This window comes from Anser brachyrhynchus (genome assembly GCF_964034855.1).
Source record: "Anser brachyrhynchus genome assembly, chromosome: Z".
In the NCBI taxonomy this organism is placed as follows: domain Eukaryota; kingdom Metazoa; phylum Chordata; class Aves; order Anseriformes; family Anatidae; genus Anser; species Anser brachyrhynchus.
The window spans coordinates 53625159-53645810 of record NC_137697.1 but is presented as its reverse complement, the minus strand read 5'-3'; the positions used below and the strand labels follow the sequence as shown (position 1 = coordinate 53645810).

General features: G+C 36.7%; 1 protein-coding gene across 1 annotated transcript in view; it reads left to right on the top strand.

Moving 5' to 3' along the window:
* The window catches only part of MAN2A1 (mannosidase alpha class 2A member 1), a 138726-nt gene that overhangs the window by 86037 nt on the left and 32037 nt on the right, over positions 1-20652 (top strand). The window contains exons 14-19 of the mRNA XM_080572773.1: positions 1832-1997; positions 3127-3363; positions 3472-3594; positions 12480-12594; positions 16685-16818; positions 17945-18086. Coding sequence (XP_080428899.1) covers positions 1832-1997; positions 3127-3363; positions 3472-3594; positions 12480-12594; positions 16685-16818; positions 17945-18086 — 917 coding nt within the window. The remainder of the gene's footprint in view (positions 1-1831; positions 1998-3126; positions 3364-3471; positions 3595-12479; positions 12595-16684; positions 16819-17944; positions 18087-20652) is intronic.

The window sequence follows — 20652 nt, the reverse complement described above, 5'->3', positions numbered from 1 at the left end:
AACATATTTACATAAGTAAATAAAAATATATGTACAGTGTGGAAGGAGAGTGGATGAGAATTTTCAGCAGTATAGAGAAGAAGGAAGGATGTTCCTTGTGTGTCTGTATTGCATCCGTACCTTAATGGTGGATTAATGTAATCTCTCTTTTTGGCACTGATACTGTGTAGAAGTCATTTCTCTCAAAATGAGGAGTTAAAATTTATACTTCTTTATTAACTCTGTGCAGTTTGCTGCTGCCTTTCAGCCCTGAAGTCTTGTTGTTTCCCTATGCCCAAAGTGTAGTCTCAGTGTTTCCTTGACCACTGCCTGCCCAGCTTTTCTAAAGGTAGATCAAAGGTGCCAGGAGACCTCACTCTCCTCTGATACTTGTGTAGAGGAGGGCTCCCTCAGTCAGTTTAGAGCTAATGTTGGAAAAGAAGGAAGTTTAAAGGGTTTAGCTATATAAAGAGCTTGTTAGCTGGACCTTAAAGTTGTACCAAAGTACCAGGCTATCTAATAATGGAACATAGAGTGTCTGAATGTATGGGTAAGGAATCTGGAAGAGTTACAGTCAGAATGGCAGGTTCTTGAAAGAGGCTCATGCTACAGATGATGTTTTTAGATGAGAGTGACAGAATGAGATTTGTGGTTTGGGTACAAGGAAACAGTTCTAAATGAAGCAGTTAAAGGTGATAGTTGAATTTGAGGAAGGCTAAGATATAGAAGGAAAAGAAAGAAAACCACTGACAAGACCCTGAGGAATCTGCATAGAAAATGCCACAGAGAATGGGGAGATTCTACTTAGAAGAATGCTGAAGGTGGGATGAGGTGGAACCTGATGAAAGATAAGATTTCATGAAGAAATAAACTGTATTTTACAGTGGGAAGGTTCAACGAGGTTGAAGACAGAATATTGTTTCTGCTGTGTATCTAAGAAGTAATTAGAGATCTTGGCAAGAACATTTTTCAGTGTTAAGGACTTTTTTCTTAAGGATAAAATGAACAGAGGATAACTTAAGGGAACACTTGTAAATAGTGCATTCTTTGAGCTTGACATGAGAAGATGGGGAATAAAGTGGCAGTACTACAGATGTGTGAGGCACAAATGTTCTGGTACTATTTTATTTTTTTATATTTTACTATATATGGCCTTGTAAGAAAAAAATTGTGTGTGAATGAAATGTTTCTTTTCAATTTCAAGGTGAATTATTTTGGTTAATGATCTAAACTGTGTGCTGAAATGGAAGAACAGGCATAAGATTACATACAAATTATCTATTCTGTGCAGACCTAATAAAAAGATTCAGTGTATATGCAGACAAGTGTCATAGGGAATTTTGGTAAATTATAATTTAAATAATTATGAAGTTTCCCTTTTAACAGAGAGAAAGTTTCTTTAAAGAATGTAAATCAGATACGTGTACATACTCCAGATTATGCTTGTCACTTCATTTCTAAGGTATGTTCAAGGGAAAGCAACTGTGGATAAAAATTTAACATTTCAGCCAGAAAAATCCATCTAAAATAACCTAAATATCTGTAATTGCAATTATTAATAGCAATTTAGTAGTTAAAACTTGAAATTAACATATTTTGATTGCATAGAATTTTTAAAAATGCTATTGTGTGAATCATCTGAAAAATAATATCATTAAGGAAAAGTCTGCCAGGAATTTATGTTAACTATCCATTGTTTTCTGGTTATGTTTTTGCATATTTATTTGTTGTGGTATGTACCTGTTGTTCCAACATTGTTTTAAAGCTTTGTGTGTAAAATTTGTGTGCAATAATATTAAAAAGTGAGGAAACTTATTTACCAGAAGGTAATTTGGCAAATATATTTTTGCAGGTACCTTTTGATATATAATCCTACAGAACAGGAGCGATTTTCAGTGGTTTCAGTCAATGTGAATTCACCGAGGGTTAAATTATTATCTCCTTTTGGAAAACCTGTTACTGTCCAGATTAGTGCTGTTTGGGATGGAGCAACAACAGTATCACATGAAGCATATCAGGTATGCTGGTTTAAGTAAAAAGCATTAAAGAAGTTTTAATTGACATATACTGTAGATTCACAGGGGAATAAAATGATACAGTAATGAAAGCACACTTCAAATATTGTTCTTTCTGCCTTCAGCAGATTATTGCACTAATTCAGTCTCCCTAAGGAAAAAAAAAAAACACAACATAAATTAAAATGGTTTTAAACCGATAAGTTGTTAAACTTCTGTAATACGTTATAATACGTTAGGGGTCCATTTCAGTTGCATGAGCAGAAAATACTGGGTGCATACAGACTGGATAGTAATCTCTGTTACTTTGCACTGTTTGACAGATGGCTTTGATTCCACCTTACTTTGTTTCTAACTAGTTTCTGAGAATTTTTGACACACGTCATTACAGAAGACTGTCCTCAACAGTCACACATCAGAAACTGTATTATGTGGAATTCTTAATAATGTAACAGTACTACATAGAGCTCTGTTTTCAGCCTTACGTTCTTAGCCTGATTTCTTTTGACTTAGGAGCCAAATTGAATTTGTTTCAGCATAACATTCCTGCAAAGACAATTCAATTAATGTTGTTCAGTTGTCCTCTGAAGAGATTATTATTGTTAAGTAACATGTGGGAATTGCAGAAGATAAAGAAGAAGAAATAAGATATCTGTAATTCAAATTCTAAGGAAATTGTTTTGGAGATCTACCTTGAATATTACTTTTCTGTACAGATGACTTTCTACTTCTAAAAGAACAGAAACTAAAAATAAAACATTATTGTTTAAATTTGTGGATTTTTAAATGCATATTTGGTGACATGTAGGGTCCAAGCTCAACTGATGTGCTACACACATACCTTTAATTAATAGCAAATATGCTTAGAAATATACATTACAAGGTACATTCTTTTTTACCAGGATTCAAAATAATTATTGCATTAATAAGCAGTAATTTTCATGCTAACCAGATCAGTGATACAGACATTTTTGTGTGCTAATCCTGCACATACTTCAGCCATTAAATTTGGAATGCCATTTGTAATTTCATATTCATTTGCCTGTTGAAACAGAACGAGTTAAACTGAGCATACATTTGATATAAAAAGTTTTTGTATTTTTAGTAACAGCATCTTCTTTGCTCCCAATAGATCTCTTTCTTGGCTCATCTACCACCTTTGGGTCTTGGAGTTTACCAGCTTTTGGAAGTTCCGAGTTCAGAAACAACTTTAGCAGACTATGATATATACATGAGTGGAAGGAACAGTGTGCAGGAGAAGCCAGACAGAATTTTCAAGATAAAAGAGATGCCGAATTCTGTGGATAATATAATCTTAGAAAATTCTTATATGAAATTGTGGTTTTCTGGAATGTCTGGACTACTGGAGGTATATTACATTATAGTTCAAAACAGTTTTGTTTTTTTTAAGAACTTTTGTTCTTACTTGTGGAAACCTAACTGTGCCAACTATTTCAAACTGACTCTCTATCTGTAGAAAATAAATACAAAAGAAGATGGTAAAAATCATCAAATGAAGGTGGAGTTTGCTTGGTATGGAACTACAAGTAACCGGGATAAGAGTGGAGCTTACCTCTTCTTACCAGATGGAGATGCCAAGGTAAAACTTCTGTTTGCACAGAGATTCTAATCTTGAAGTAACCTGAAGCATTCTGTAAATGCAGCTTAGAAAAACAAGTTTTCACCAGCATTGAAATACATCTGTGTGGTTGGAAATAATCATGTCAGTTATTGAAATGATTGACAGAACTTCACACTTCATAATCCTTGACTTAGATTGAAATAAAAAGGGGGAAGGAAAAAAAAAGTATTAACTTGAAAGTGCAAAAATATACAGAATATTTACGATTCACCAAAAAAATTAGTAAGATGCCATCCTTGCAAAAAATTCAGTGAGATGTGACCATTCACACTCTTAATAAAATCACTTGCACTTCATATGGTGAACAGTATCAGAGATACTGATTCATTTCTTCACTTTTCTGATTCTGATGATTTTTTGAATGTGAAGAAGGAGCTTCCAGTTTGGAGTGTAGTATTTGTTAGCTGGGATTAGCATATGTAGTTTAATATAGTAGTTAAAATGCAGAGTCCCAGCTGATGAGTGTACACACAGAGTAGCAAGCATCTGTTCTGATTAAGTAGTCTAGAGTTATCAGTATTTTTAGCTGGATAATTATTGGAGGGCAACAGCATACTCCTATTAGTTTTCAAATTGGAAATTCAGAAATTACAGTGTTCCTGTACTGGCTTTATATAACTGTAAGAAATCTACTGTACCACTTTTGGAATTGGAAAGGCGGTATTTCAGAAAACAAATGATAAAAGTAATAAACACCTTAAAGAACCTAAGTAGTTTGCAGAATATTTCCTCTGCCCAGTTTATCCTGGGGAAAGTAAAGTTCCATGTATAAGGGAAACTTGGGTTTCTATGTTGGCCCCTCCAGGAGATAAGTAAGGGTGACTATTCTGTTTTTACTTATGTGTGTATATCAGAAGTGGACAGAACCATTTCCTTTCCCTCTAACAGTCTCTTATAGAAGCATGCCTTTTGAGATCTGTCAGTTGGAAATTTTCAGTCATTTAGTGTATTTAGTCTAATTTTTTTGCATCAGTTATGTTCAACAGGGCTCACTTACTCTTAAGTCTTAAATGTCAGTGCTTTTGGTTGTTAGATAATCAGAACAAAATGTAAATACAATCACTTTTTTTATTCTTACTTTTCAGCAGCTACTAGTTCAAACTTTAACTAGTTTTATTTTAGATGCTACTTCATCTTTTGCTTAGAAAAACAGTAATCAGTAAGAAGTGTACACATAAATCCAAGCACAGTTAGAAAATAAGGTACACACAACTTTCATGATCAATGAAATAAAACTACATTTTTATGTAACATTACAAAAGGGTGGTACGTTCGGCTTTTGTAACTTCTTGTACAATAAAAATGAAATCATGGTACTTCTAAAAATTCTGCTTTTGTTAATATACCATAAGGCTCATTTGGCTGGAATTTTAATAACATTAATTAAATTATCCTACTGGGAAAAACAATGGAATTCTGTAGTAGTTTCTGAAACAGTTTGAACTAATGGTTTCTGTCTAAAAGAAATGCCATCTGTTCACAGCTCTCAGTGTGAGGTGGGTTGACTAACACTTTCCAAGTCCTCGTGGGAAGTGGTGGTAGGATAAAGTATAGGCAGTTTTCTTGATTTTGGCTAGATGGTTATTTTTCTATTTTTTCCCATGTATTATTGAAAAATTTGTGAAGAACAATTGTATCCTGAAATCGTAGAGTCATTTATTGAAAAAGACCCATAAGATTCAACCATCACATAACACTACAAGACCACCACTAAACCTACCCAAGTGCCACACCCACATCTCTTGAATACCTCCAGGGATAGTGACTCTACCACCACCCTGGGCAGCCTGTTCCAGTACTTAACCACGCTCTCCATAAAGAAATTCTTCCTGACATCAAATGTAAACCTCCCCTGGCACAAGTTGAGGCCGTTGCCTCACGTCCCATCACTTTTCAGCTGAGAAAAGAGACTGACACCCTCCCCGCTTCAACCTCCTGTCAGGTAGTTATAGAGAGAGCAGTGAGGTCTCCCCTCAGTCTCCTCAAGACTAAACAGTCTCCCTCGCTTCATAACTCTTCGTCTCTAGTCCCTTCACCAACTTTGTAGGTCTTCTCTACACACCCTCCAGCACGTCGATGTCCTTCTTGTAGTGAGGGGCCCAAAACTGAACACAGTACTTGAGGTGCAGTCTCAGCAGCACTATGTACAGGGGGACAAACCCTTCCCTAGTCCCACTGGCCACACAATTTGTGATGTAGGCCAGGATGCCATTGGCTTTCTTGGCCACCTTGACACACTGCTGTCTCGTGTTCAGCTGGCTGTCAGCCAGCACCCCCAGGTCCTTTTCTGCTGGGCAACTTTCCAGATGCTCTTGCCTGAGCCTGTACTGCTGCATGGGGTTGTTACGACCCAGTTGCGGCACCGCGTGTTTAGCTTTTTTGAATGTCATGTAATGGGCCTTGGCCCCACGGTGCAGCCTATCCAGATCCTTCTGCAAAGTCTTCTTGCCCTGAAGCCTATCGACATTCCCACCCAGCTTGGTGTCTTTGGCAAGCTTACTGAAGGTGCACTTGATCCCCTCACCAAGATTGTTGATAAAATATTAAAGAGAACTGGCCCCAGTACTGAGTCCTGGGGAACATCACTTGTGACTGGATGCTAACTGGATTTGACTGCATTCACAATGACCCTTTGAGCCCAGACAGTTTTTTACCAACCAGACAGTTCATCTTTCCAAGCCATGAGTAGTCCATTTCTATAGGAGAAGGCTGTGAGAAACAGTATTGAATGCCTTACTGAAATCCAAGTAAACAACATCCACAGCCTTTCATCCATCCATGAAGTGTGTCATCTTGTCGTAGAAGGAGAGCAGGTTAGTCAGGCAGGGCTTGCCTTTTGTAAACTTGTTCAGACTGGATCTGACCATTTGTTTGTCCTGTATGTGCCGTGTGAATGCAGTCACGGTGATCTCCATGATCTTGTCTGGCACCGAGGTCAGACTGACAGGCCTATAATTACCTGGATCCTCCTTCCTGCTCTTCCTGTATATGGGCATCACGTTTAGCAACCTCCAGTCATCTGGGACCTTCTTGGTTAGCCGGGACTGATGGTAAATTTTTGAAAGTGACTTGGCAAACACTTCTGCCAGCTCCTTCAGCACTCTTGGGTGGATCCCCTCTGGCTCTATAGATTTGTGGGTATCCAAATGGTGTAGTAGTTTGCTAGCCATTTCCCTTAGGCTCACAAGGGCTTCATTTTCAGCTCCCTGTTTCTGACTTCCAGCACAGTGAGCTGGGTACCCTGACAAGAAGTAGATTTACTAATAAAGACTGAGGCAAAAAAGGCATTAAGTTCCTCAGCTCTTTCCTCATCTCGTGTCAGTTTCCCCCCACATCCAATAAAGGGTGGAGATTCTCCTTCGAACTCCTTTAGTTATTTATATTTTTATAAAACATTTTTTTTATTGTCTTTCAGTTTAGTAGCCAAGGTAAACTCTATCTGGGCATTGGCCCTTTGAATTTCCTCCCTGCAGAACCTCAAAACATCTTTGTAGTCCTCCTGAGTTTCTTGTCACTTCTTCCAAAGGTCATAATTTAAATTTTTTTTTTTCTCCTGAGTTACAAAAGAAGCTCTTTTCAGCCAGATAGGTCTTCTTCCCCACTGTCTTGCCTTTTGGCAAATAAGGACAGCCCACTCCTGCGCCTTCAAGACTGCAGTCTTGCAGAGTGTCCAAGAATGTTCTTGAACCCCTTTGGTCCTTAGAACTGCCTCCCACAGGACCTTTAAATTAATTCATTATGTTTTCTGCTATGTATTAAAGATATGTCAATTTATGATGACCTACTCACTCTATAACCATGTTCAATACCAATAGGGAATAGAACATAACAGTTTTTCCCAAAGAGTCATATGCTAACTGTTTCTGGGATCAATGTGAGTGGTTCATTTTCTGTAAGATTTTTTTTTTTTTTTTTTTCCGAAATAATGTAGACTTTTCTGATAGGCCCACTATGGGGAAATTGCAATTCTCCCTCAGGTAACTGTGTCTATGAACACATTTGTACTGTGGGTACTTAGGTACTGCATGAAAATATAATAACAGATGTGTTTTATCCTGCAGAATCTTTAGTGCTGAAGCTTTTCTCCCTGTCCTATTCCCCTTCGCACTTTGTCTCCATGGTTGGACTTCCTTTACTGATTATGGTTCTTGGCTTGTATAGCTAAAGTTGTTACTAGTTTTAAAAAAACATTTTTTCGTTACAGATCCTTTTGTATATTTATCAGGCCTACCTGTTGCTTCTACTTGTTTGTGCTATCTAACTGCTTGGCTTTCAAGTCTAAAAGATAATGTCATCTTTTTGCATTTTTATTGGCCAGATAGTCCACTGCACAAATGGAGAGAGACTGTCCATTTAGAAAATGCCACTGTATACGCCTTTAGATCTCGTATCTCAAAAAACAGAGGACCCTCATTCAAGCACAGAATCCTATTTTTTAGTGCTTTCTGAGTTTTTACATGACTGATAACAGGAAAAGGATAGTATGCAGGGACAATTAGCTGGAGGGTGCTCACAATTACTCCAGTATCAGCTGCATCTGAAATGTCTGTTCTCTCCTTGGTGCTACACATTTCCCTCAAGCATCACAGCTATCATTTAGAGGTCTGCCCCAAGTGGTGTTTTCTTTTGTTTGTTTGTTTTTGGAGATGTAAAATGACTGCTTTCTCTCTTATGCTATGTAATCCTTTAAACAGTTCTTGAGAGGTCATAGCATTTTACTTTTCCCAAAACATTAGTATAATCTCAGGCTCTGCCAAATTAAGGGTAATATGCTATTGAGAAGACACTTTTCATGAAGACTTCAAATTCTTGATTTAAATCTCAAATATATCACGAGCAATTCAGTCTGTGCTGGAAAACTTTCCTCTGGATGTTTTTGGTGTGGAAGTCGAACAGTGTGTTGTACTGCCAGAAGTTTCTAGGCCACAATAAGACTGTTGGTAGTATTTAGTTGACTGCAGGTGGAAACTTTCATTGACCATGCTTCATGCATTCAAGCTGCTATACGTCATACCAGCTCCTACACAAGCCAGTAAACATGTACGTGAAGGCAAGTCTTCAGTTATCCCTTAAATACTTTGGCACACAGTTGGTACCAGGTAGTTTAAGATATCTTAGGGAGCTATGGAATGCTATTTTGCTCCAAATTGTCTCCCTTAAAATTTCTACATGACTATTTATTTATTTTTTCATTCCAAGGGCAAGTTGTCATGTTTCTTTCGAATATGAGTACTGAAAAATGGTTTCTGGACCTTTTGACCCATAGTTCTGTTATCCTGTTTCTGAAAATATAGCCTTCCAGGCTTAACAAAACTTGCCACAGCAGGCTGCTGAGTCTTACATTGAATTCTGCTGATAATGAGGGAAACAGATACTATAGCAACTATTCATTTTAACTGTTTAAGAAGTGGAGTCTTGAGACCGGATATGAGACCCAAATATTTTTATTCCAAGTTTAGTCATAGCGTAATCATAGAATTGTTCATGTTGGAAAGTCATTTAGTCCAATTTTGCAGACAAGGCAGAGTAAACACTGAATTCAAACCAGAGATTTGTCCAGTCAGTTTGGCAAATGGCATTGTCATTGTTTGCTCCCTTCACTCAGAAAGGAAAGTGATTTGTGTCTGAACAGCAAGAGTCTTATTTCTGCAGCTCAGACTTTCACATGAAAATTGTCTTTGTTTTTCAGAGTAGGGATCTGTTCAGTGGCCTCTGTGCATCTCTCTAGGGATATTTACGATGATACTAGACTAATTGTACATAAAGAAGTTCTCCTGTTAAAAGCCTGATTCATTGAAGTATTTAAGTATTTTCTGTGTGGCAAACCTGGTCGCTATCTCTTTACAGGTTCTGAATTCAGTGTATCTCCAGATGGCTATTAAGAAATCATTTTAGAGGATAAGTGCTTTTCTAAGACTTCCGTGTGCCCTCAGTACCATACTTGTTCATCTTTCCCATTTCCCCAACAATCAAGAAGCAGCAGGCATCTTTGAGGACTCAGTATATGTGATATATCCACTGATGTATCAAAAAACTTGTCTACCCCCTAAAACCTCATGCCAGCAAGTGTTTTTGGAACTCCCAAACTCCTCTTTTGGAAGAGGAACTCCCTTTCCTTTTTTATCTTTACCTCTCACTATGTCCAACTGAGATACTTGCAAACTTGGTTTTAATATATATCTCTCAATGCATGTGCTAGTGGAACCACAGATTCAGATAAATAAATAAATAAATAAAATCCTTAATTTCCGACAACATCTGCAAAATATAAATGTAGCTTTTGTAGCAAAATCTCAGAATCTGAGAAATGTTAAATGCATCTCATTTCCGCTTTCTGCTGGTATTGGAACAATGCATTTTCATAGTAGTTATCAATGTCACCATCATGTTTTATGTTAACAAGCTACGTTAATACTATGTTTTGTGCTGATTTCCTCCAGGTATTTATTATTTTTTACTTTAAAAAGAATTACTTTGGGAAATGTTTGCTTTTTGTAGTAAGTACACAGCCTTTTTTGTTCCTTTATCACTCATGCAGCATCTCTCCATTTCGCTGGTTTGGTGCTGAATAGCTCACAGAGCTGCAGTGGACTGGTCCTAGTGAGAAATGTTCTTTCAAACAATAGAAAGAAGCCCATAAGATAAGTGTCACTTTGCTAACAGAACGTAATTGGCAATCTGCTGTTGATATAAGAAGTGTTCTCCTATGCAATAATTGGTAAGGGCGTTTGGCCTGAAGACCTCAGGTTTCTCCAGGTTATTTTCTGAGAGTTCCTTTAGTTGTTGTTTCAGTCTGCCAACTCGAGGATCTTTATATTGCCCTGACCTGCAGGGAAGATTTTGAAGGGTTTGATTATTCCACTTTCTTGTCAGTAATGCAGTTCCTATGTGGTATTCTAATCTGAATACCTACTTTTAGGAGCAAGCTGTCACAGGTTAAATGAGTTTGTCTTCTCTACTTATATGTGATAGATAAGGACTAAGGAACTAATTCCTCTACCAGACTCTTGTACAAAGTATTACTATAGTTAGGTGGAAGGTGAATTAGTTAAGAGCAGCACTGAGGAGAAAGACTTTGGATTTTTGATTGATGAAAAAATGAACATGAGCCAGCAACGTACGTTTGCAGCCCAGAAAGTTAACCATATCCTGGGCTGCTCCAAAAGAAGAGTGGGCAGCAGGTTGAGGGAGGTGATTCTCCCCGTCTACTCTGCTCTTGTGAGATCTCACACGGAAACCTGCATTCAGCTGTGGGACCCACAGCATAGGAAGGACATGGACATGACCTGTTGGAAAAAATCTAGAGGGCCACAAGGATGGTCAGAGGGCTGGGGCACTTCTCTTATGAAGACAGTCTGAGAGGGTTGGGGTTGTTCAGCGTGGAGAAGGCAAGGTTTTGGGGAGATCTCAGTGGTCTTCCGGTTACCTAAAGGGGCCTGCAAGAAAGCTGGGGAGGGACTCTTTGTCAGGGGGGAGGGTAGTGATGGGACAAGAGGTAATGGTTTTAACCTGAAAGAGGGTAGATCATTGGATATTTGGAAGAAAGTCTTTACTCTGAGGGTAGTGAGGCACTGGAATAGATTGCCCACAGAAGCTGTGGATGTCCCATCCCTGGAAGTGTCCAAGTCCAGGTTGGATGGGGCTTTGAGCAACCTGATCTAGTGGGAGGTGTCCCTGCCCGTGGCAGGGGGGTTGGGACAAGATGATCTTTAAAGTCCCTTCAACCTAATCCATTCTATGATATATCTATAGTTCTTCTATGACATGCTGTGTCTTTTGTGCATGTAATTGTGATTTCCTGTCTTTCTCAAGATAAATTTGATCTTTGGTGTCCTTGCTTGAGAAGGAAGAACATGCTCTGTCCTTCTGACAGTTGTGCATGTAGGAGAAGGATGGTCACCCTTTAAGAACTTTCTGTTTAGGTTTCTCAGAATAATGTGCTTTTCAAGGTGTTTTTGTTTGTTTTTTTGTTTGTTAACGAAGTCTTTATTTAATGCTATTGCCTTGTAGCAGTTTTGTAATTGCTGTATTTTCCTTCCTTTGGGCTTTGCGTATACTTAGTATTTAACCCATTTTTACCTTTTTTTATACACTGTATAGCATATGTAGTTCAATTTGGAATAATCTGGTTTTGAAAAGTCATTGTTTGCTTAGCTGAGGCTTGGAATAGTTGTGACTACATGGAGTACTTAGATGCACATTCTGATATCTCTTTGAGAGAGGAACCATGCTTCCACTTGAGGTTTCTTATCTGTTCCCTGCTCTACCCTGAGTTCTAGGGGGCTCCCCAGTTGAGGCAACTGTAGCTGTGTTTGATGAAGAGAGTTTCCCTTTTCTTCTACTTTCAAAGAGCTATGCAAGCTGATCCTTAAAACAGTACGGTTGAAGCCTTCGTCATGCAGTTTGTACCACTGATACAGTAAACTGTGAGCAAACAAAACAGACAAACCATCTGCCATACATTATGAAATTGTGATGTTTGATAGCTAGTTAGGAAGTGTAATTTTGCTAGCATAAAACTGAATTCAGATAGTTGCAGTAATAGTACATTATTGTGTTTGTAGGTCTTGTATACATTAATCCTCACAGAATACCACTGAGGTGTGTAATGATGCTTATCCTAACTTTAGCTAAAGAAAAAGTGAAACTTTAAAGAAAGCTTGGTGAATTTTGGACTAGGAGTAATTTTTTTGTTTGTTTTTTACCTCCAACGTTTCAGACTGTGTAGGTGCAGTATAACAGTTATTAAAAACAACGTTTAACAATTATTAAATACTTTGATTTATACACACAACTTTAATAAAAAAATTAGCATAATTGTTCTGACTATTTTCTTTTTGTAGCCTTATATTTTCACAGATCCACCTACTGTAAGAGTTGCTCATGGAAAGATTTTCTCAGAAGTTGTGTGTTTTTTCCACCATGTGATGCATACCATGCGACTCTATAATGTCCAAGGTAAGAATTGTGAAGCTGTCTGAATCACTGGATTCATATTGCTATGGTCTTGGACCCTACCTGTCTTTGCAATGTTTAAATGTGTTTCTGACCTATTAGAGAATTATTCAGATTGAGATCTTCACTGAGTCCAGTGCAATTAATATGATCCTTTTCTGAGCCTTAAGGCAGTTATTATGCTGCTACTCAACAGATTTGTTGGAGATCATTCGGTATTAGGAAATCTTATAGTATAAATTACTTACGGGGGTTTCCAAACTTTACTGAACCTTCTGAATGGTATACGTAGCTGCAAATTATGAAAATGAGGAAAAACTCTGCAAAAGTATCTTGGTGGTTTAGAAATGTTACTTTCCTTCATAGCTTCAGACTTATTGGTGGAAGTACAACATCATCTTCTCTAAAGTCACGAAGAATGGCAAGTGTTTTGTAAGCAGCGTTAATAGTTAGGTCTGTTTTATTGTTTTATTCCACAACTGCACATGTGCTTTAATGACCTGTGAGCTTCCACTGTATGTCCTTTACCTGCTTGGCAAAGCTCATGACAGCATTGTCTGTTTCTGAGGGGCACCAGCACTGAAATCTGGCTTGTTGGCTTATATATCAGTTTTGGTTGCTTTTCCTTCGGTGAGGCTTTTAATTTTTCTCTTCTGTTCAGCTACTGTTTTCCCACAAAGTTCTAGCAAAATAACAACTTTGGAAGCTCTGGTCCCTTCCAAATTTGATGGTGAAATTGGCCAGTAAGAAGAGTAAAAGACAAAGGTGCAATTGTATAAATTTGCTGTAGAAATTTGACTTGAAATGTTTAAATATGCATTTTTGGTTGTTCATCTATTTTTATTTACTCTGCCGGTGGTTTCTGAAATACAGAAGCATTGCTTAATATTTCCAATAGTTGAGGTAACTGAAACATATTCATATTATTACTACTTCTACTGTAGATGCCAAAATTGTCAATTTAGTTTTGAAAATCTTATTTATCATATTTATGTTTCTGTACACCCTCTAAAATGCATAATAGATCTATAATGTACTTAATCTCCATATTTCTCGTACATTTCAAAAAGAGCATGGCAAATAGTACCTAATTTAGTCACACAGAACTGACCCGTTTGATTTTTTTTTAATTTTTTAGATCGTAGTATGGTTGTCTTCAGAACATACATTGATTCAGATGCCTCATTTTTTATGATATGAATGCATACTTTGAAGTTTGAAGTTGCTAGAGTTTACCAGTACGCCATGTAACATTTCATTAACTGATCAGAGTTTACTTAACAGCTCTTTGGATACAGTAATTATAGATTGAACTCCAGATCACATTCCTTATTGAATACAAGCAAAGATGTTGTATAGTAATATGTTGCTGAAGATTCTGAAGAGAAATGTTTACACTCAGGATACTTTTATGTAACCAATAAACCAAGGGGGTGATGACCTTGAAGTCTAGACGTACTGGGTTGCCAAATACGTATGAAGGAAGTTTTTTTGCTATGTGGGTTTCAGTAAATTAAACTGCCTAGTAAGGAGGGAACTTAGATAAGAAGGATGTTTAATGTAGTAAAGGGAAGGGAAAAAGCCTGAATGAAAGCCTCTCTTTTGTCTTGGGTGAGGCTGTTTTGGAACATTTTTTCTTTGTAATATTCACTTTTCTTTAATTTGTCAGTAAGTGCCTGGTAGAAATATTATACTTCTGTTTCACGGATCACAGGAAATGGCTTATCAGTAAAAATCACTTGCTAGCCAATTCCTAACACATAAAGTTTTATTTTATTTTGAGTGCATTAGTTAGTTTTCTTGTATTCTTTACCATTTGCAATTCATCACACTGTTTTCAGTAATTACATCATTACCTATCCCCTCATTGTGGTAAGTCCTGTACCATCTTTCCAGCTGTTACAAAGAGCATACAACTATTTTATACTCTTCCTCTTTACTTTTATTGTGTGTTTTTATTTAAATTTCTTTATATAAAATGGCATTTTTCAAAGTTTAAAGATCGAGTTCACATCGTTGTTGTACTGAAGTCAGTTTCCTGGGCTTTATAAGAAATGCTAAATATATTGCATTACTTTATTTAAAAGAATGTGTCTTGAAGTCTTACTAGATCTATACAGTAACAAAGTAAAGGGACAGAAATATACATGTGCATTTGTATGTTATATTTTGTTATTAATTAAAGACATGATACTCCTACTGTAACCTGCCTGCTTACAAGGGGATGCAAAGCCTGACCACGTTGCCAATCCAGCTGACAGTAGTTCTGAGTCATACAGCTTCTTCAGCAGTTTTGGTGAAAAAATGCTTTATCTACTGCCTTTATACTTCTGGTTATTTTGAGCAGGGATTCATCTGGCTTGACAGTTTTTTTCAGTAATTGAACAATGAGTGAATTTTAAATGCTTTTTCTGTTTCCATTGGCATCTGTTGTTGAAACCAGCATAATTTTGTTAATATTTTTATCAGAGGCTTCTTAGGTTTCATTATCTTCCGTAACTGTATTTATGCATTAGCTTAACTTATGCAGTAGGGAAGAGCTGAGTGTAATTCCTGCTCTAGTAATTTTAAAACCATAAACCAAAACACTGTATCCTACATCCTCATGCTTTAATGGTCCTACTTCACGTTGGAAAAGCCATGACTAAAAGCATAAAAAATGGACCATGTAGATCCACTTTTCCCAGACTAGGTCTGGGAAAATAGAATTACTTAAACTAAATATTTTTCAGTTAGCACTGTGGTATAATAGCCATTGATAAATATTAGCATTTTAACAGCTGCTGGTACTGTTGCAGCTGGCTGGAGATTTTAAGAAAAAAAGTTGAGTAAACAAATACAGACTTTAACACCTTTCTCATTCAGGTGATAAAATCACAACCCTTACTATACTATACATATCAAATAACAGCATAAAAATTGAAGAAAGTAGACACTTTCAACATTCTAATCTTGAAAGGTTCAGGGTGTTTAAGAATTTGTTAAAGTAAGGACCTTCTTAATGAGCATTCTGTCATGTTCTCAAACAAAACTGCAAACAATACTGGAAAATTCTGAATTTAGAAATAAAAAAGATTGTGCTAGGGTTTGTGAGCTTAGAAATCTAGGAATTTTTGAAGATCTTTTGCCCACTTGCATAAGATTTGACTGGTTAGGAGCCCAAACTGTGATGATCATGCCACCTGGGTGAATTGGCATAAAGTCAACTGTTGAAAAAAAGGAGGAATTTAGAAGCTAAAGTTTTAAATACAATCTATTTAATTTTACAGAAGTAAGCTAATAATTTTTTCACTTTCTACCATTCTTTGTTTACAACCTGTCAGGCAAGCACAATATAATTTCATGACTACAAAGAGAAATTTTATTTCTCCGTTCTGTTTGGCACATCCCTTTTTCAACTGCTAGTCCCATTAGACCACAGAAAGGGTAGAGGTGGTCATACTGAATGATAGTGTGATTCTAGTCCAAACTCTGTCCTGAACTGTTTAAAACAGTCAGATTATTACAAAAGGTATGTAACTTTCAATGTGAGGCACTGGAAAAATCTTACTGAGCATCTGACCGCATTGTCAGATATTTAATTCTTCCTTTGATAAAATGGGCATCTGTTAACAGCTAATGAAGACTTACATCCCAGTTGTGGTCTTATCAGTGTGCAGTTTTTTATTTCATTGTCCTTATGGAAGATTTCTGTTTTAGTTAAAACAAACAACCAGCTTGCTGCTTAGTAGAAGTTGTTGTCAAGAGGCTGTGAACAGATCTTGTTCCATTGTATTAGCTATTGTACTTAAAAGTTTCATATTTCCTACTGAGACTCCGTTGGTTTTTATCATGAATATTCTAATCATCAGAGTTCTGTTTCTGTTCTACTTCAGTGAAGGTTTCACATTGACTTTTTAATGAGTACTGAATTGGAAGCATTTCTATATCATATAGTACATAACTGAACTGGTTTCAAATATCTGTTTAAATATAAAAAGGAAAACTAGCAGGGGAAAACTAGATCACTGTGTTTTGGGAGCACTGGAAGTCTTATATATGTGACAATAGCTTTTAAAAATTGAGATATTTTTAAAGCATCTTTTTCATGCAGGTTTGGAAGGCCAGTCTGTTGAAGTTTCCAATGTTGTGGATATTAGAGGAGAATATAATCGTGAGCTTGCAATGAGAATTTCATCTGACATAAACAGTCAAAATAGATTCTATACTGATCTTAATGGATATCAGGTAATTATTCTCTCCTAATTATAAAAGGCTAGGGTATCAGTTTTGACTAATTTTAAAGAATGAGTCATATTAACCAAACTCTTATGTTAAAGTCCATTATTCATTTAAACAGGAAAGGGCTTTTGAAAAGTAAAAAGTTTTTCCCAAGTAAAAACTTTGATTTAGATCAGATGAAGTAGCAATTGTTTTCTTTCAAGGAAATTACAAAGTTTGTTAAATATTTGTCTATATCCTTTTTAAGAAAAGAATTGTAATACAGCAAGCTATGGTATGCCATTTTGCAGTTGTCTGTATACCTTCATGCCTTTTCACCTTCATCTGTTTAATGTGAGTCCTTTGGGTAGTCAAACTCAAGACAAATATGTACTGCCCAGTAACTCAGACATACAGAACAACTTGGTCCTGTCGTGGAAGAAAGAAAATAATGCACTTTTGGAGTGTAATAACTTAATCTATTGGTAATGCCTCTGATGAAATAGCATGACTATTTTTTTTAACTTGGACTTTGCAGCACAGGCAATAGAAAGCATATTTCCTTTTCCTAACCTTGCTTCCTTGTTAAAATAGGTATTACGAATACACTGAAAAGCACACCTGCTGAGTAAGAGACTGCTGTTTTGCCACTTGTTTTCTAGTATTGCATTTTGCTGGAGACACCAAAGTGAACATTTAATTGTGAAAATAATTTTAATACTACTATTCATTCCTCATGTACCATTCAAGAATTTCACTAGCACTTCAATAAGTTCCCATTATAAACCAATTCCTTTTCTGCTACCTTGAATCTATTCACTGCTGGCTCTCTAGAGGAGAAAAAAAAATTCTCTTATTCAATAACTGTTAATATTCTTTTTTTTTTTTTTTCCTGTGTGCAGGTTCCCTTGATGAATCTTTCAGTTTTTAAAGAATATTATTTGATCTAAAAGTACATTGAAGTTATCATTTCCAAAGTGGTAGTTTTAGCCACAAATCTCTAAAAAGCTAAATAATACAGTTGAATGAATACTTTGGTGCTAGTTGTCAATCATTGCTTCCAAAGCACATTGGATTAATCTCTGAAAAGGTCTTTGAAATTTAAACGCATTAAAAGTAAAGTATTTTATTGAAGTCCTTGTTCATACTCCAGATCCAGCCCAGACTGACGATGAGCAAATTGCCTCTTCAAGCAAATGTCTATCCTATGACTACAATGGCTTATATCCAGGATGTTGGTGTTCGTTTGACACTTCATTCAGCTCAGTCTCTAGGTGTTGCAAGCTTGAAAAATGGTAAGTATAAGGTGATGGATATTATAAAGGTCTATGCTTCATGGTTATCTGAAATAGTTCATTCGGAGATTATCGTACCTACCAGTCTATGAAGAAAGCAAATAAGTTTCTCCAGCTTTGACCAGTTCTAAAATACGTCCATAGAGGAAGAGCTGGAGGTTTTTCCTACATGAGATTCTGTCATCTAAATTGGAAGACCTGTCTCAAAAATGAGTCAGAGGAAGGAGATTATGAAAAAGACTGTTTTGGTTTAACCTGGCAGGCAGCTAAGCACCACAGAGTTTTTGCTCACTCCCCTCCCCACCCACAGTGGAATAGGGGCGAGAAGTGGAGGAAAAAAATGAAAACTTGTGGGTTGAGATAAAGACAGTTTAATGGGACGGGAAAAGGAAATAATGATAAAAGAATATACAAAGCAAGTGATGCACAATGCAAATGCTCGCCACTTGCTGGCTGATACCTAGCCCGTACCCGAACAGTGCCCCACCCCAGTCAATCACCCCATATTAATCGTTCAACATAACGTCACTTCCCTTGGCCAGCCTGGGCCAGCTGTCCTGGCTGTGTCCCCTCCCAGCTCCTGGTGCACCCTGAGCCACCTTGTTGGCAGGGCAGCACGAGAAGCTGAAAAGTCCTTGGCTCTGTGTAAGCACTGCTCTGCGGCAACTAAAACATAGGTATGTTATCAGAACTTTATAACATGAGAAAATTATTCTCATCCTATATCCAAAACATGGCACCATACCAGCTACTAGGAAGAAAATTAGTTATATCCCAGGCAAAACCAGGGCAATGATGAAATGAGCTATTAATTGTCAGAACCAGATATTTTTCACCCAAGAATTCTGATGGAACTCAAGGATGGAACAGCAACATTAAGTGATTTGTACTCTTTTGTACTCCTCTGGTGTTGATAGTGTCTTTTGGTTTGTTTGTTACAAGGTGGAGAGTTTAAGGTCCAGGTGACATAGCCTAACATTCCTACCAAGGAAAACAATAGCTGCTTTTTTGAAAGCCTAGAATGAGTGAAATAAAGAATAAAAATTACTGTGGTAAAAAAACAATGTAGTTCTTTCAAAGCAAAATCATAATTCACAAATTTAATGGAGTTCTTTGAAAGAGCTGATGAATATGTTGACAAGAAAAATCAATTCACATTAAGAATTTCATAAGGAACTCAGTCTTGTTGCTCACCGCAGAGAAAGCTATGACAAATGGCTTTGAGGGATGGAAGCGCAGTTCAGTTTTTCACTGTCTATACAATTACCAGAAGAAGGAAGTATAAGATAGAAAGATGGAAAGTAGTGGACAACATAAGGCATAAAATTTTAGATGTATAACTACTAGGTGTAATATCTTGTAAGTTTAAATTTACATAGTTTTGAAAAGCTACTGAATGAATGCTTATAAATAAATAAACAACAGCCAACCAGAAACTATGCCAAAGCTTGCTTCCAAGCTTCTTTTTAGGAACTGTCATCTTAGTATCTGTTCTGACAAGACATAAATATTGTCCTAGAATGACAGCAATATTGTCAAGTCTTACTCATTTTAGGGCAAAGTGTTTTTATATGTTGGTATTTCCTGGTATTAGAACAAGATGGTTTGAGGGGTACACTTGTTTTTCATAATGCCAATCTTACTTCATAGTTGTTTCCCCAGTGTGATTTAGGTTTACACATCAGAAGCCAGTCTGTCTTGTGAGTTACGGCCATTTCTCCTTCAGGAACCTTCTGTTTGACCTTGGCATGATATTGATGATCATTATAAAGAGTCTAGTCCTCATCAGTGATATGATCTGCCTGCTCGTGAATGATTGAAGGAGAAAGGAAATTTATTTGGCGAAAGGTTATGAATGTTCTAAGGCTTTTGAGGTGTCTTCCTTGCGTGAAACTCAAAATGGTATAAAAATCCCATCTGCAAATGATAAAAAAACTCATCATAGCAGTCTTAAATTTTTATTTATTTATGGTACTAGAGCCTACCAGAAGACTTCAGATATTGGTAGAGCTTGTGAGATGATTTAATTTATATCTAATTACTCAAGTGAGAGTATCCTTTGCCATTCTTTAACACATTGTTGACCCTCATTGTGATAGCAATACATGCAGTACATGCAGGTGTTTTTCTTTCCACTCACAAATCTGCTACCTAGGGAGTAAACCCCAAGAAAAGCAGAAGATTTTTAGATACTGTTGTGTTCTAACTTCTGTTGTTGTGACTTGTGACACAAGATAAATAAAGAGACCAGAGGTATTTTTGGAGCATTTGTATTGTCAACGTAAGAGACTACACTGTTTTAAAAGTTTAGTTTCTTTAAGAAACAGGATTTTATAATGACACATAGCTAATGCATGACCTCAGCTAAAATAACTGAAGAAAGTAGCTTCAGTAACTTTAAATGGTCTTATTTTGGGGAATTACTTACTTAACCGTTCAATATCAAGTTCTATCCTATGCAACCCTGTCTTTTTCAGTGAGTCAGTTCTAGGTTGTTTCAAGAATTTCAATTATCGACACAGCTACTTAAGGGAAAAAATATTGAACAATATTTACTTGTATAGTG